Source organism: Gambusia affinis, linkage group LG18, assembly GCF_019740435.1.
Source record: "Gambusia affinis linkage group LG18, SWU_Gaff_1.0, whole genome shotgun sequence".
NCBI lineage: Eukaryota > Metazoa > Chordata > Actinopteri > Cyprinodontiformes > Poeciliidae > Gambusia > Gambusia affinis.
In genome coordinates this window covers 12,481,721-12,496,149 of record NC_057885.1, presented here as the reverse complement: position 1 = coordinate 12,496,149, position 14,429 = coordinate 12,481,721, and the positions used below count along the sequence as shown (strand labels likewise).

At 41.6% G+C, this 14,429-nt stretch overlaps 3 protein-coding genes across 3 annotated transcripts; all 3 read right to left on the bottom strand.

The window, feature by feature from the left end:
• Positions 1 to 2,179: 2,179 nt before the first annotated feature.
• On the bottom strand, positions 2,180 to 5,026 carry LOC122820011 (piggyBac transposable element-derived protein 3-like). Its single transcript, XM_044097157.1, has 2 exons — positions 4,567 to 5,026; positions 2,180 to 4,014 (listed from the first exon to the last, which is right to left on the bottom strand). The coding sequence occupies exon 2, from the start codon at positions 3,176 to 3,178 to the stop codon at positions 2,528 to 2,530; it is 651 nt and encodes a 216-aa protein (XP_043953092.1). The 5' UTR covers positions 3,179 to 4,014; positions 4,567 to 5,026; the 3' UTR covers positions 2,180 to 2,527.
• A 772-nt stretch (positions 5,027 to 5,798) lies between these two features.
• LOC122820688 (zona pellucida sperm-binding protein 3-like) lies at positions 5,799 to 11,993 on the bottom strand. Its single transcript, XM_044098258.1, has 8 exons — positions 11,985 to 11,993; positions 11,818 to 11,937; positions 11,595 to 11,710; positions 9,469 to 9,572; positions 8,299 to 8,482; positions 8,058 to 8,175; positions 7,879 to 7,962; positions 5,799 to 7,812 (listed from the first exon to the last, which is right to left on the bottom strand). The coding sequence occupies exons 1-8, from the start codon at positions 11,991 to 11,993 to the stop codon at positions 7,783 to 7,785; spliced, it is 765 nt and encodes a 254-aa protein (XP_043954193.1). The 3' UTR covers positions 5,799 to 7,782.
• A 186-nt stretch (positions 11,994 to 12,179) lies between these two features.
• cnpy4 (canopy FGF signaling regulator 4) lies at positions 12,180 to 14,155 on the bottom strand. The gene is made up of 6 exons (XM_044097156.1): positions 13,978 to 14,155; positions 13,732 to 13,858; positions 13,201 to 13,297; positions 12,930 to 13,052; positions 12,717 to 12,834; positions 12,180 to 12,511 (listed from the first exon to the last, which is right to left on the bottom strand). Exons 1-6 carry the CDS (start codon positions 14,060 to 14,062, stop codon positions 12,405 to 12,407), a joined length of 657 nt encoding a protein of 218 aa, XP_043953091.1. The 5' UTR covers positions 14,063 to 14,155; the 3' UTR covers positions 12,180 to 12,404.
• Between the last annotated feature and the right edge of the window lie 274 nt (positions 14,156 to 14,429).

The window sequence follows — 14,429 nt, the reverse complement described above, 5'->3', positions numbered from 1 at the left end:
TCTCAGGGTTTATGATTTTATAGCTTTCTTTTCCCCATTATTGTGGGATGTGGTGAAACCAGGAGAAAGTTGAAAAAAAAAAAAAAAAAGCACCTTGAACATTTTTGAGCAGCATTAAAAAAAGAGAGGGGGGGGGGGGGGGGTATATTTTCCTTGCCTGGCAGCTTTTCCCTTTTAAAAAAAAATGATACAAGAATAAAAAAAGACTTAAAGCTGGGCTCAATGTTTCATTGCTTGTTATGCAATTTTATTTTACACCAAACACATCCTCTTTATTAGCACCCGGCGGGCAAATTCTGGACACACAGGAAACTCGAAGCACTGACCGAGCTGACGTCTCGCCCTCCGCTTTGCTCCAATTATCCTCCAGAGAGGCAAAACAAGAGAAAAAGAAAATGTTTGAAGCTAATTGGCTGGCCTGGATGGTTCTCAGATGTGAAGCAAAACTGATACAGATGGAAATATAAGAAGAGGAATCGAAGCATGGGGGGTGGAGAGGGCTTGATTGGAGAGGAGGAAACTTTCCCAGAGAAGGACATAAAACTGATTGATGGCTTCCCTCGGGGAATGTTTCCCCAGGTGTGCCGTATATATGTGTGTGTGTGTGTGTGTGTGTGTGTGTGTGTGTGTGTGTGTGTGCGCTTACAGTGCACATAAGAAATGTTTGGACCAGGAACAAGAGCAATAAACTAAATTGAGGGGAGAAATAGCACGTTTTTGCGTCAATAACGCGCTTTGGCAACATAAATACAGAGACACAAGAGACGTGAGGTGGCTGCCGGTGATGGTGGAGGTGGATTGGCACGGTTTGATAAAGGTTTTAATAAAGCACACACTAATTGATAACAGAAGGCCTCTGTAAAAATGATGTAAGGTATTGTTTAACCGCTTTAATCAGATTCTTTGAGGTGGCGGCTGCTGACAGGTGCTTCGCACTGCCAAACTTCACACCCGGAGGCTCCGAGGTGCTAAGAGACCAAAAAGTAATAATAAACAAAGTACCAGCACGATGTAGTCATAAAACACAGCAATAAACCTCTGTGACAGAACGAGATTTATTTACGAGGAGCAGGAACGGGGCTACGGTGGTTGGAGGTTTGATGAATAATTGAATCAATTCGTCCAAACATATAAAAAGTCAACATCTACCGTCCTGTGCAGTCGAGGTCCTGAACAGGCCAGAGAAACAAGCAATCCATGCCGCTGCTAACCCTTCCTAAACCAGCAGGGGGCCCTCAAGAGCAGTTTGAAATTCCTACAAAATCTATATAAATCTTAGTTGTTCTAAGAGCATTCATCACCCTTCTTCTTTGTCACGCTTTGTCACATAGTAACCATTTTATGTGAAGTTTTATGCGGTTTTATGAGATATAGCGGTGATGTAAAACCTGTGGCTCTGGAGCAGCAGGTGGCTCTGTCTTCCCTCCACAGGGGCTCAAAACATCTAAACGGTTAAGTATGTTTTTAGTCATTTCTCTCCGTGTTCACAAAATATTTGGATAATGAGAAAAACATTATGAGAAATACAACATTTTTGTGATTTGTTTTTGTATCTTTGCATCATAAACTACCAAAATTTCTGAACAGAATTTTCCACAAATATCAACAATCTGTAGAATAAGATGTTTTCATCCTTTTCTGTTCTTATAAAACTTAGATATCTTCCTAATTTTAAAACTTCAAGCTACAAATAAAATAGTGGTTCTCTCAAAATCTGAACATATTTTTCTATTATTGGTATTCAAGGAAAGCAATTTCTCTTTTCTTCAAATAGGATGTAAATGCATCATGATGAGGTAATCCTTTTCCTCAGCACGAAGAGCTTTACACGATTCGACATGGTACAGGTTGAGGTTTACGTTCTGCTGAAACGTTTTAGAAAAAATTCACAAAGTGCTGTACACTGAAGAAACTCTTTTTCTATTTACACCTATATTTCCAATCTTACAAATACTAAATAGGGTAGTTGCTTTAATTTTCCCAAACTTCCTCACACAGTAACTGTATTTACTGCTAAAAGCACCGAGTCAAATCTGTGTGGCCAGTGGAAGAAGTAAATAAAGCATGCAGCCTGGGAAACAAAATTAGATGTTTGTTTGTTTTTTTTGTTAAAGAAATCAAGATGTTTCTGTTTCCCTTTTTTTTTCCTCCATATCCTCCTGGGAACCGAAGAAAAAAAGTGTGTTCCAATTTCTTTTTTTGTGTGATTTCCTATCTATTTGGGTCTAAAAAAACACCTTACAATTAAAATTTTTTTAAAAATATTTTTATTTTTAATTTCACAGCATGTCCACTGTAGTGGACAACAGGATGATTTTTGTGTAAAAATACAACTGAATTTAGAAAATGAGCAGATTATCGCTTTAGAGTAATATTAACAAAAGAATAAATTTAATTTGATCAAAAACTAAATTCTTTATCACTCTTCGTTGTTTTCTGTTGCTTATTGCTTGCAAGGACAATAGTTGCCTGTGTATTTAGTTGAACATTGAACATAAGCAGTTCTACAGTTCTTCTTTTGGATATTTTAGCGGTGATAATCCTGGAAGCACGTTTTCCTTTTGGTGATGCAGAGAAACATCTTGCATTTGGTACACCTCATGTATGTCTTGCCATTGCAGCCCTTATTCCTGCATCTTTCTGCATGCTTGATATCCACCATCTCTGGCATGTGCCTGGCCCCTAGTCTGCGTACAGAGGGCTCTGGTTGAGGGATCCTTGTTTTGGTTGGTGGCTGATACTCTTCTTCACTGTCTTCACTGCTGTCATCAAATGAAGGACTATCCAACAGCTCTTCAGCCAGGTGCAATTTGAAGTCCAGATACTGTTGGGTGTTCTTAGATGATCGATTAATCGCTTTACTGTCAGACTTGTATTGGATCCAAGCGTTTGTAATGGCAACATCAAAGAAATGAGCGATCACACGTGATGTCCATTTCTTGGTCCTGGTTGACATGCGATAAAAGCTCAGCATTCGGTCACACAAGTCTACGCCACCCATGTTGTCATTGTATTCTCTGATCACTGCTGGTCGTCGCACCTGGACATGAGCCTTTTCTTTGTTGGACCATCTGCTACAGATATCTTCTGGATCTTTCCCATACACAGTGGAAGCCATCAACACTGGTTTATTGTCAAACCATTTAGTGATTGCCAGCTCAGGCCTCCTCCGGACCATCGTCACTGATGCTCCTCTCCTTCTTTTCGCAACTGCTTATCTCCTGGTAGCTGGCATGGCTTTGGTACTCGGTTCCTCATTATTGTTCCAGTTGCTGGAAGACCCTTTGCAAGCATCCATGAGATCGATTGTTGTGAAGTATCGATCAAAGTATACACAGGTTCCTGTGGGAAGAGATTCAACCAATCGCAAGACTGCTGCAGCTCCAACTCCCAACCTTTGGCCCCTGAACGTATTCTTCCCTTGATACACCTCAAAATCCAGTACTAGACCATTTGGAGAGGCAAGGACAAAGACTTTTAGGCCAGTAGGGTTTGGCTTGCCTGGGACATATTGCCTGACTGGACAGCGGCCTGTAAAAGGGACGATTTGCTCATCAATGCAGACCTTTATTCTACCTTGGAAGTCTGAGACAACCTTGCCTCACACGGTCAAGCAATGGTCTGACTCTCCAAAGAATGTCTGACTCCTTTGTCTCTTCTGTTACATCCAGATCATCAACAATCTTGAGTGAGCTTCTCAGCTTGTAGAATCTATCCCTTGTCATTTTCCTGCTAATAACTGGCACTTTAGTTTTTTTAGCCCAAAACATTTTAACTCTGGGATAGCCAAGGCAGGCCATGTGTACTGATATGCCAAAGAAAATCTTGATTTCTTGAGCAGTAGTATTTAGTGACACTCCTGTCGTTTGCAGCTGTCTTTGATTTGTAAAAGCTGCCAAATCTTCAAAGATTTTGTCGTCGATGTACTGCGAAAAGTATTGGATTGGACTCCAGTGTTCTCGGATTTTAGGGTCATCTTGACAGACAGGAAGCCCAGGTAGCACAGGTGTGAATCTATTATGATGGATGGAAAAAAAACACAAATAAGTACTTAAATACTAATACAGCAATAATCTAATATGATAATAGAATTGGATACATTAGCCTAGAACTAAATAAAACATACAAGGTAGTCCTGGCCCAAAAGCCTGACGACTTTCCTGCTCCCTTTCTGGCTCTGAGACTGTCTCCTCATCAGATACTCCTGCATCTTCTTCCTCTCCTTCTTCACCTACTTCTTCTTCACCATCTTCTCCTGTCCCAGGCTGATACTCATCCTCATCCTCATCCTCATCTGACAGCCCCAAATCTGAATCTCCCTCTACTATTCGGTATAAAATCCTCTCTGCTTCACTTCTTTCTCCTACAAGAATGTTGACTCATTAAATACATTAAAATGGTCCTGGTGTCCACTACAATTGACATTCATAAAAGGACTGTTATTTCAAAACAGAAATTATTAAACTGTTTTCTGAGATAAAAATATTATCATTGACATGTTAATAAACAAGACTATATATAATTATCATGGTAAAAATAGCAATAGATAAAGAATAATTTGCTTACCTTTCCTCTTTCCATAAAATGTGGTTGTTGGTATGCCAGCCATTTTGATTGAAAAGAAAAAGTGAGTTCCCAGCATGCAAACCTATCACATGACACATCACTGGAAAGCCCAGGATGTCCTCTAAAGAGTAATGCAGGGCTTGATAGGGTAACTCAAAATAGTAAAAGAAAATACAGGTGAACAAAATGTCCACTATAAAGGACACAAATGAATGGGCCGGGTCTCAGGAGGATATATCTTGTCCCATAACAATAAGGTAGTATTCATTGCATGTATTTACAAATCTGACATAAAATGTGAAATAAAAGTAGTTTCAGTACAAGTAAAGAGTAAAAAGAGAGTAAAATAAATAAGCTCAGGGTAGTGAACTCAATCAATCAAGATCATCTGCTAGATCTTTTCAAATCAAATTGTTCGCATTATGTCCAAATCAATCCATCTATGTTTATCTCTGCAGGTGGATCCACATGCTGCCGGAAAGAAAGAAGGAAAGAAGGAAGGAAGGAAGGAAGGCAGGAAGGAAGGGAGGGTGGGAGGGAGGAGGGAGGGAGGGAGGGAGGGAGGGAGGGAGGGAGGGAGGGGAAGGAAGGAAGGAAGGAAGGAAGGAAGGAAGAGAGGGAGGGAGGGAGGAGGGAGGAGGGAGGGAGGGAGGGAGGGAGGGAGGGAGGGAGGGAGGGAGGAAGGGAGGGAGGGAGGAGGGAGGGAGGGAGGGAGGGAGGAGGAGGAAGGAAGGAAGGAGGGAGGGAGGGAGGAGGAAGGAAGGAAGGAAGGAAGGAAGGAAGGAAGGAAGGAAGGGAGGAAGAGAGGGAGGGAGGGAGGGAGGGAGGGAGGGAGGAGGAGGAGGGAGGAGGGAGGGAGGAAGGGAGGGAGGGAGGGAGGGAGGAAGGAAGGGAGGGAGGGAGGGAGGGAGGGAGGAAGGAAGGAAGGAAGGAAGGAAGGAAGGAAGGAAGGAAGGAAGGAAAGAAGGAAGGAAGGAAAGAAGGAAGGAAAGAAAGAAGGAAGGAAAGAAGGAAGGAAAGAAAGAAGGAAAGAAAGAAGGAAGGAAAGAAGGAAAGAAGGAAAGAAGGAAAGAAGGAAAGAAAGAAAGAAAGAAAGAAAGAAAGAAAGAAAGAAAGAAAGAAAGAAAGAAAGAAAGAAAGAAAGAAAGAAAGAAAGAAAGAAAAACCTATTTTCTAGACATAACTTCACCTTTTCTTTTTTTTTTTTTTTACTATACGAGGGAGATGTCTCCAGACAGATCGTGCCTGAGCGCCTTTGGCTGCACAAATCCAAGTTGGCACCGAGAGCAGAGCGGAAAATTATTCCTGTCTGTCATGAGTCCAAACACAATGTTTTGTTTCTCCAGAGTTTTCTTCACTTTGTGTCTTTGGTGAGTGTTGACAGTTGGAGATGAAGAGCGGCCTGTTGATCTGCAGGGGGAGGAAGACTCACAAAGAAAATTGATTTTCATCACAGTCAGCTCAGAGACTCTGGATTTAAAGCCGCGCCGCAGCTTCTGCTTACGTTGACATGGTGACACGCGGTCAAATATTTCTCAGTGTGGGATGTCCTGGTGGATAAAAAACGAAACGCAGGTCATGGACATCAAACTCCACCTGGTTCCCCCATTATTTCCTGTCGCATCTTGTTCATCCATTATTTAGTAGAAGAAAAGACGTACCAAAAATTAAATAAGAGCGCAACAGAGAGTGGATTGTCTTTTTGTACAAGTACTACAGGCTAGTTGATGTTGCAGTACAGCTGGCTGCGAGGGTAAGGTAGAAAAGTTACGGCTCCCCCGAGCCACTGCTTCAGCCATTCAGTCAGATAATAGCTTGTCAGGACTCGTGGAGCAGAACTTTGTTCTTAGCGTCACCGTGGCAACAGTGTTGGCTGTTAGTATGATCCAGTCCCATTTCCTCTCATGTCCATGCTGGAGGACTTGCCAGTAGCTTCCATGCTTCTGTCCACTGTATTTTGTCCAGTTCTTATCAACACTAAAAAACATCCATTTTCAACTCTTGTCACACATTCTGAGTAAGATTTTAGTTTAGACTTTGACTGGACTATCCTGACATATGGATGTATTGATCTGAATAATTCTGTTGCATCTCTACTTGTATGTTTAAAGCCGTTATCCTACTGGAATGGGAACCTCATACAGTCTGGAATCTTTTGCAGCCAACAGGTTTTCTTCCACTATTCCCTTGTCTTCATTTCCATCCATCTTCCCATCTGTCTCTGCCAGGGTTGAACATGTGCTCATCACCACGAGTGTTTGCAAAATCGCAACCCCAAATGCAATTTTTAGCAGAATATTACATTTCAAGAGTCAGGCCTTCGCTCTCTGCATATTGATAGCATATTAGGCTAGTTGGAAAGACTAAGTACCTCTAATGCCCACACCAGATGTCCAGTTTCAGCAGCTGAGACGCTTAAACTCATGGAAACTGAATCATAATTTTAGTTGTGCTTTAAAACGTGAGCTTATGCATCTTTAAAGTAGTGCCTTTTTTGTTCTCACACTCTCAGTTGTCATAATGAGCTATTATTCTGCGACACACACACAATGAGAGTTCAGCACATCAGTAACCTCGCAGACATATTAAAGATTGTGATCAGATTGGACCCGATTCAATACAAGAATGTTCTAGCAGCTGCAAAAGCCTGTAATATATTTTCATAATGTATGATTTTCTGCATTTAGGTCTCATTTTGCAAACGGGGCTTATCTGTTTTCTTTATCCCTAAGTGCTTCATGCTTCCTTTCACTCAGAAATATTTGAGTGAACAATTTATCTAAACAAGGTGAATTACACAGCTGCACAGCTTAGATGCATGTAAATAAACCTTGAGCGGCCATAAGTCCTGCTTCACACACTGACATCTTTTGCTTTTATTAAATTGTAGCTAAATTTCCAGCCAGGCGCCTTTCAGATGGCAGGACTATTTCATGATTCAACTGTTCTTCACAGAATCAAGTCCTGCAGCCATTATCTCGCTCTGGAAGAAACGTGATTGGACCCAGAGTTGTTTCTCTGAGCAGCTCTGCAATAAAACGTCATCTCGGTTATCGTCTGCTGTTCACATGACCTGCACACTGCGACTCAGGAGGAAACCCAGCACACTTTACACCATTTAGTCCGCGCTCTCTGTTGCTCCTCTGCGCCCTCTCGTGGATGAAATAAGCACTGCTGCCTTCGGCCGCCGCTCAGGGTCTGTCACTGCTCTCGCACTCATGATCGTCCCCATCTGCTGACCTCCACCTGAAAGCAAAACCAAATGTGGTTTGCATCACATGGATTTTTTAAGAATGACCGTCACTGACTGACCTCCCAGTTATAAAAGAGCAGGCTTTTTTTCTCTGGGTCCTTCTTAGAGAGGGCAACAGCTTCCAGGTAGCAAGTGATGTAAATCTGCAGAGAGGATAGTAGGATATACATTTCTTTTTCTTTTTTTTTTTTATCTGTGCAGGAACTGAAATGATAAAGAATTTAAATTTGGCACTGACAGAGTATCTCCGGTCCTGATGGAAGAGGAAAGGCTCCAGCTGAATGCGAAGGAGGTCGTCCCGGACCCGGGGCAGGAAGCGAGAGCCGGAGCCGCACAGCTGGGAGTCTGTGAAACATCTGCAAACAACAGGCATGTCCTTATCAGATTTAACCCCTGCAGCTTGGACATAATGAGAAGCAGGAGGTGGATGGATCGGCCGTGGAGGAACCGCAGCAGACATTAAAGATTGCAGGACTCACCTCTGGTGGTCTATGAAGTGGTATCTGGGGTGAGAGTCCACATCAGGAGTGAGGGTGGCCACGCAGCTGCCTGCATGTAGGCGGAGGGGAGGGTGATGATGATGGTGGTGGTCTATTGAGGTCAGGATGTTCACCATCTCGCTCATGAAGTAAACAGGTGAGTGTCTCTCACTGCTCCAGTCATCTTGATGGTGAAAAAAAATAAAAAAACTTCTAGTTACTTTTAGCTTCAACTGATATTTGCAGTCCAGATTAAACATGACTCACATGTTTAATCTGTGACATGTCCTATCAGATTAGTTCTCCTTAGTTTATACTGTTGGGAAACCTCCGATTGATTCATATTTTACTTTCATGTCCTTTGAATGTGACGGCGATCTTCAAGGATTTTTCTCCAGGTTTTCTAAGGACCTCTACCAATATACCCATTTAAATTGAAGCACGTTTTAAACGTCGCAAAACCAATCTTCAATGTATTTGTTGGGATTTTTACTTGATAGAGCAACAAAATGTAGTGCACTGTCAGAAAAAGGGATAGAAACAACAAAAAAATCAAAGTAAAAATCTGAAAAGTGCCATTCAACTCGCCGACACACTGCTTTGTAGAACCTATTGAGAAAAAATAATTCTGCGTTGTCCTTCTATCTCTTTTAGCTAGTTGCTAAGCTAAGCCTAAAGGAAATGACATGTTAGGAAATGCAAATGCGAGGTATGGGTAGAGGAAATGACACACCAGGGAACGCCCTCTTTGGGGAAAAGCTTAGATAAAGGCTTGGAAGAGTTGGACAAAATGGCAACCAACTCTTCATGGTTGCCATTTTGTCCTGCTAGCTCCTACAGGTGGCATGAGAAATGGACCAGCTGTATTTTGGCATTAATAAATGGAATTCATGAATTCACCTCACCGACTCTTTTTTTTTTTAAAACCTCATACATCAAGAACTCAGTATGGAGAACGGATAATTCTCTACAAACCGAAGAGAAGCCCACAGCATGATACTTCCAGCACGGTGTAAAGTTGCCTGAATATGAAGCTCTGATGAAGACCTACCGCAGGGAGGTGAGAGATCCTTCTTCATCATCAACTTGTTCGGATGAGATGAGAAAAGTCTCAGTGGTTCTCAACTTTTTCATAATAAGCAGCAACATACGTGAGTTTTTGGAGCACACCTGTCATGAGGTTGAGGTAGAAGTCGGGGGTGAGATGAGCCGAGTGGACGGAGATGACAGACATCCAGGTTGGCCTCAGGGCTCCGCTGCTCTCAGCGTACCTCCTGTAGTTATAAACAGAAGATTTCACATGACATTATCATAGTTTTATATAGCAGGGAGAAGGATTTAGGGGTGGGTAGGTAAATAAAAGAATGAAAATCTAGAATGCATCACTATATGAGGCGACAGTACCGTAATGGTACAAGTGAAATACTATAGTTTACAGATGGTTTCCAGTCTCTACAGGAGCAGAGAGAATCCAAAATCAGACCACACAAAAAAACCTTGCCCAACAGGTGTCAGTAACAGCGTTAAATTTGAAAAGTTATGATAAGAGAAAGACTGAACTAGTTCATGTTGTTCAGATGGGTTTCCTCTTGAGAAAGTCTGTTCTCTGCAAAAAGAAAAACACTTGTAGGTTACATCTGGATAATGTCATTTAGGACAACTGAGACCAAAGTAGACACGTTCGGTCATAATTCACTCGTGTTGGTAATCCAAACAGAGCACATCAACACAAACATGCCATCTGTGAAGCAGAGTGGTGGGCAGCTGATGATTTGTAGTTTTGCAGCCAGTGGCCCTAAATACCTTGTAGTCAGAGTCAAGAATCTGCTCATTGGTATGCAGAGTCCTCTAGATTTGAATGTGAAGATGATGAATGTGACAGATGAAGCTTGGTAGAACTTGGGTTATGCAGAATCGAAGCATTGTTGTAAAGAAGTACTTAGTGATACTCTGACAATTATTTTTTTTTTTACCTTAAAACATAGCTTTGTACATTTGTAGCATAACAAAAACTGATTGTTACAAAGAATTCTTGAATGGTTTAAAAAAAACAGAAATTCAGAATTTTAGGAAATTAAATTATTATTTTTTTTTTTTTAGTTAGGTAGAAGCACTAAATAAAATCTTGTGCTTTCCTGGAACATCAAGGTTGCCTTCTTGGAACACGACATATTTTCCAGAACCTGCAGGGTCTTTCCAGGAACTTTAATAGATCTGTTTCAATAACGTAAATAAGTTCTAAAACTTATTTAACTGGCAGTGACAGTCCAGTTAATTCCTGGACTGTCACTGCCAAAGTTTGGAAGACTACTTCTAAGTGTGGGCAAACTGCCTGGCGAGTTTTAAAAAACAACCTTGTACGTTCAGAAAAGTAACAGGTGCCAGTCCACACAGCCAGCAGTAACAGTAATCCAGGCCAGGAATTTGATACCATCCCAGGCCACCACCAGAGAATTAACTCAAGTCACCAGGACTGAATAAAATTTTAAATGAAGTTGTGCACTTTACCATCAACAGCGGCTGTAATTGCTATTCTCACTGAGACTGCACCCATACCAACACAATGCTTGGGATTTTACACAATGCTTGTCTGTTTGAGTCGCTGTTTGGAAAAGTTGGGAGAACTCCATCACACACCAACTTCATTTAAACATGTTTGAGTCGAATGTCTAGATAAATGGGTAAAAAAAAAACAAATTTTGGCATCCATGTGCTTTTTGCCATAACACTTGTGCACCACCTGGTCTATATCTTTCTGCATTCTTGTGTCAGACATCCTCACAAAATGATTTTATTTATTTATTTTTTCAAATTAAGTGGCCTGAATCAAATCTTTAGTCCCAGAACCTCTGCAATCGCTGAGCAGGCCAGGCCAGCGGAAAATATCCCAGTACTCCCTCTGGCCAATCCACCCCTGACCCATGCGTGGGAAAGTAAGCTCCAAGTTCAACTTCTAAGCCCGGTGAAAGTAAAATGTATCACAAAAGCATCTTTTAAGTTCTGGAAAGTAATATTTAGGAACAGCACCCTGTAGCCTTCTGGAAAATAACCAGATTTTTTCATTAAAGTATTTGGTAAATTCTGGAAAAGATATTTTGTAGTACTTCCGAAATGTTTTGCAGAGTTGTGCAGCTAGGTATATAATCAGTATTTCATGTATTTTTTTGTGTGTTTTTGAGAAATATTTCACATGTAAATTTCCCGCGGCGTAGCAGAAAAAAGCAGCTGGTCGAATAAAACTTCGCCGCATAAATAATGTTTAGTGAGGCTAAATTAAACGTCCCTTAATGTTTCACCTTTTATACCGACACAGCACAGGAACAGCAGCTCCCTCCGTCTTGAACGTCTCACCAGGTGAAGATCCAGGGAAGAACAGCAGCATGTTGCTGTACAACACCGCATCGTCTGTAAACTGCAAAAAAAAAAAAAACGCCAAGAAATAACAGGATGAAAACCAGCAGGGGGCAGCATGGAGCAGCTCCGATCCGATGCGCCTGGGGGTGGAAAAGTCTCACCGACCGTCACTCTGCTCCCACACTCAGCCAGAGGAGCCATGATGATGAACTCTCCATCTGCGGAGCGGCTGGCGGTGCAGCGATCCCGTCCAGAACCAGATGGTCCGAGCCTCAGTCCGACAAGCTGCGCGGGAGGGGGGCGTTGGGGTCCAACAGGTGAGGTCTCATCACGATCTCCATGTTGTCCTCCTGACAGAGCCTGAGACCTCCGAAGCAGCCGGGTCAGAGTGAAACAGAAAAACCGGTTCGGTTTGATGCGTGTAGCTCCGAGCTCTCAAAAAATAGGCAGAAATGATTAAATAAGCAGCAAGTTGCTCTGACACCACCTTCGAATGACGAGTTTAAAGACATCACATAAGCGGTTTATGTTGTTAAAAAGGTTTATTTCAAATATATAAAACTGTACATGGGGCAAAATGAAGTAGAAATACTGTGATGATGCAAATAATATATAAAGTGTCATGTTGCAACATGCAGATTATCCATCTGCAAACAGAATAACAGACTTCCTCTATGCATAATTTCGGCTTCTGTCCTCTGCGATGCAGCTGAGGTGTAGTGTTGTCTTCACTTTCGTCCAAAGGTTTTCCCTCAAAGTTCCCCGGCGTCGTGTGTCGTTCCTTCTTTATCTGCTCTTTTTTCTTCCTCAGCTCCTCCCTTAAGACCGGTGTCGCCTTTCCACACCTCCTCAAGACATTCTGGGTAAAAGAAAGCACACGATTTAGGAGGAGCATGAAGATAAAATCAGTGAAATCTTAAATGTGTGGTTTAGACAACTTAGACTTTTGATTCAAGTAAGTATTATTTCCCATTTAAATCAGTTTCTTAATGGCTTCCTATCACCACGTGAGCATCAAAATTTTAAATAAGTAGCTCTGAAGCGTCTCTCCGTTTCCGGCACACCTTGCTCTGACGTCGTCAGGACGTGGTTCTCACAGAGGAAGTTCTCCAGCCTCCGGTCCTGATGGTGGAAGTACCATTCCTCCACCACGTCCTCGTACTGCTCCAGCATCGTCTCGCACTGATCGCAAAAAACACACTTTGTCTAAAGAAAAGTCGTTTTGACAATCGTCTACTTTTAGTCACAGTCAGGAAGGGGAGTGTTCTCTGTCTTACTTGTTTTTTCATATTTGTCACCTCTGCAGACGGCTCGTCCCAGAGCTCATATGGCATGCCCAGGTCTACTTTCACTCCTTTGTTGACCAGATTCTTCAGCGTCGTCATGGTCTGACTGGAGCCCTGCAGTCAACGTTAAAACACAAGACGATAAACAACATGCTTAAGCAGACACACGTTACTCAATTTAGTGTTGGAAAACGGTAGAAAGTAATTCAAACTTTCACGGAGCCTTGAAGAAACACATTCAGTACAACGAGGCGTTCGCTACCTTGGCGTATCTGAGGCTACCAGGCCTCTCGGCGTGAACGTTGTACTGCAGGATGCGCTCGCATATGTTGTCCACCGCCTCGGTCAGACGAGTTTCTCTGAAATAAAGCATGAAAGATTAAATTCTGACATCTAACAAACGCAGGCATAAAACTCTTTGCAAAACTTCAAACACAAACTTTCTGCAAAGAAAAAGAACTAGTATAATCTCAAGCAGAAAACACACAAGATGCAACAAAGCCAAATGGCTTGTACAAAAAACCTAGATGTCATTATGTACTTGAACCTGAAATAATAATAATCACCTCACAACAACTTTAAAAACATTACTAAAAGAAAGAAATTATTGTTAAAGTAGGCCAAGTGAAAAACGTCATATATATATATATATATATATATATATATATATATATATATATATATATATATATATATATATATATATATATATATATATATATATATATAAGGTCACTGCTGATCTCTTTTATCCTGGCATTGAGTTAAAACACAAGGAAATAATATGGCTTACGAGGTGTTGTATTTAATCTTCCGCCTCCTCTTGCCTGTGTCCAGCACCTCTCCAACCTCCAGAACCTCTTTAGAGCGACCCGTTTTCTCCAGAGCCTCCTGCAGCTCCATTGTGAGAAACTTACAAACTAACACAAACAAATAAACAACCCCATATTAATTACGGACTCAGGAAAAGAACAGAAAAGTTGCAACAAATGCGACTCCTGACTCTTTTTTGTTTTTGTTTTTTTTTTTGTCGTCAAACCTTCGCATTTATTGGGCAATCTCTCGTCTTCACTCCCAGCTGCAAAGCCGCAGACACAAACGACAGCCAGAATAAACGCTTTCATTCTGAATATGTTTAAAATGGAGAGAATTTAAGTTTAGCGTCACCTCAGCCACATCGGCGTCATTTTTCCGCATGCGCATGCGCGCTGCATCAAAGCAGACACGACTAGTCGATTGCTGGTGGCTCGATGGCATGACCAGAGAAAAGAAAGACGAAACATCGATTTGTTCAAATAAAGTGTAAACATGTACATCTCGAGGACAAATAGGTCTAGTAAAATGAGATGCAAGAAAATTAAATAAAGTGCAAACGTAAAATAACTGATTTTATTATTTATGAAATGCATACCTAAAGTCCTAATCTTTTATGATGTCTATTCACACTCACTTCGCAAGACTGCTGTTGAAAAAAAGACATGTCAAAACTTG

What these genes read in the sequence shown, in the direction of transcription:
- cnpy4 (XM_044097156.1), bottom strand. Translation starts at nt 14,062, where the DNA reads ATGAAAGCGTTTATTCTGGCTGTCGTTTGTGTCTGCGGCTTTGCAGCT. An exon ending in ATTGCCCAATAAATGCGAAG is followed by an intron (nt 13,859 to 13,977) that starts GTTTGACGACAA and finishes TGTTTGTGTTAG; the next exon opens with TTTGTAAGTTTCTCACAATG. An exon ending in GTAGCCTCAGATACGCCAAG is followed by an intron (nt 13,053 to 13,200) that starts GTAGCGAACGCC and finishes CGTTGACTGCAG; the next exon opens with GGCTCCAGTCAGACCATGAC.
- LOC122820688 (XM_044098258.1), bottom strand. An exon ending in AGTGTGGGAGCAGAGTGACG is followed by an intron (nt 11,711 to 11,817) that starts GTCGGTGAGACT and finishes TTTTTTTTGCAG; the next exon opens with TTTACAGACGATGCGGTGTT. An exon ending in CTACCTCAACCTCATGACAG is followed by an intron (nt 8,483 to 9,468) that starts GTGTGCTCCAAA and finishes TTCACCATCAAG; the next exon opens with ATGACTGGAGCAGTGAGAGA.
- LOC122820011 (XM_044097157.1), bottom strand. Translation starts at nt 3,178, where the DNA reads ATGGTCCGGAGGAGGCCTGAGCTGGCAATCACTAAATGGTTTGACAAT.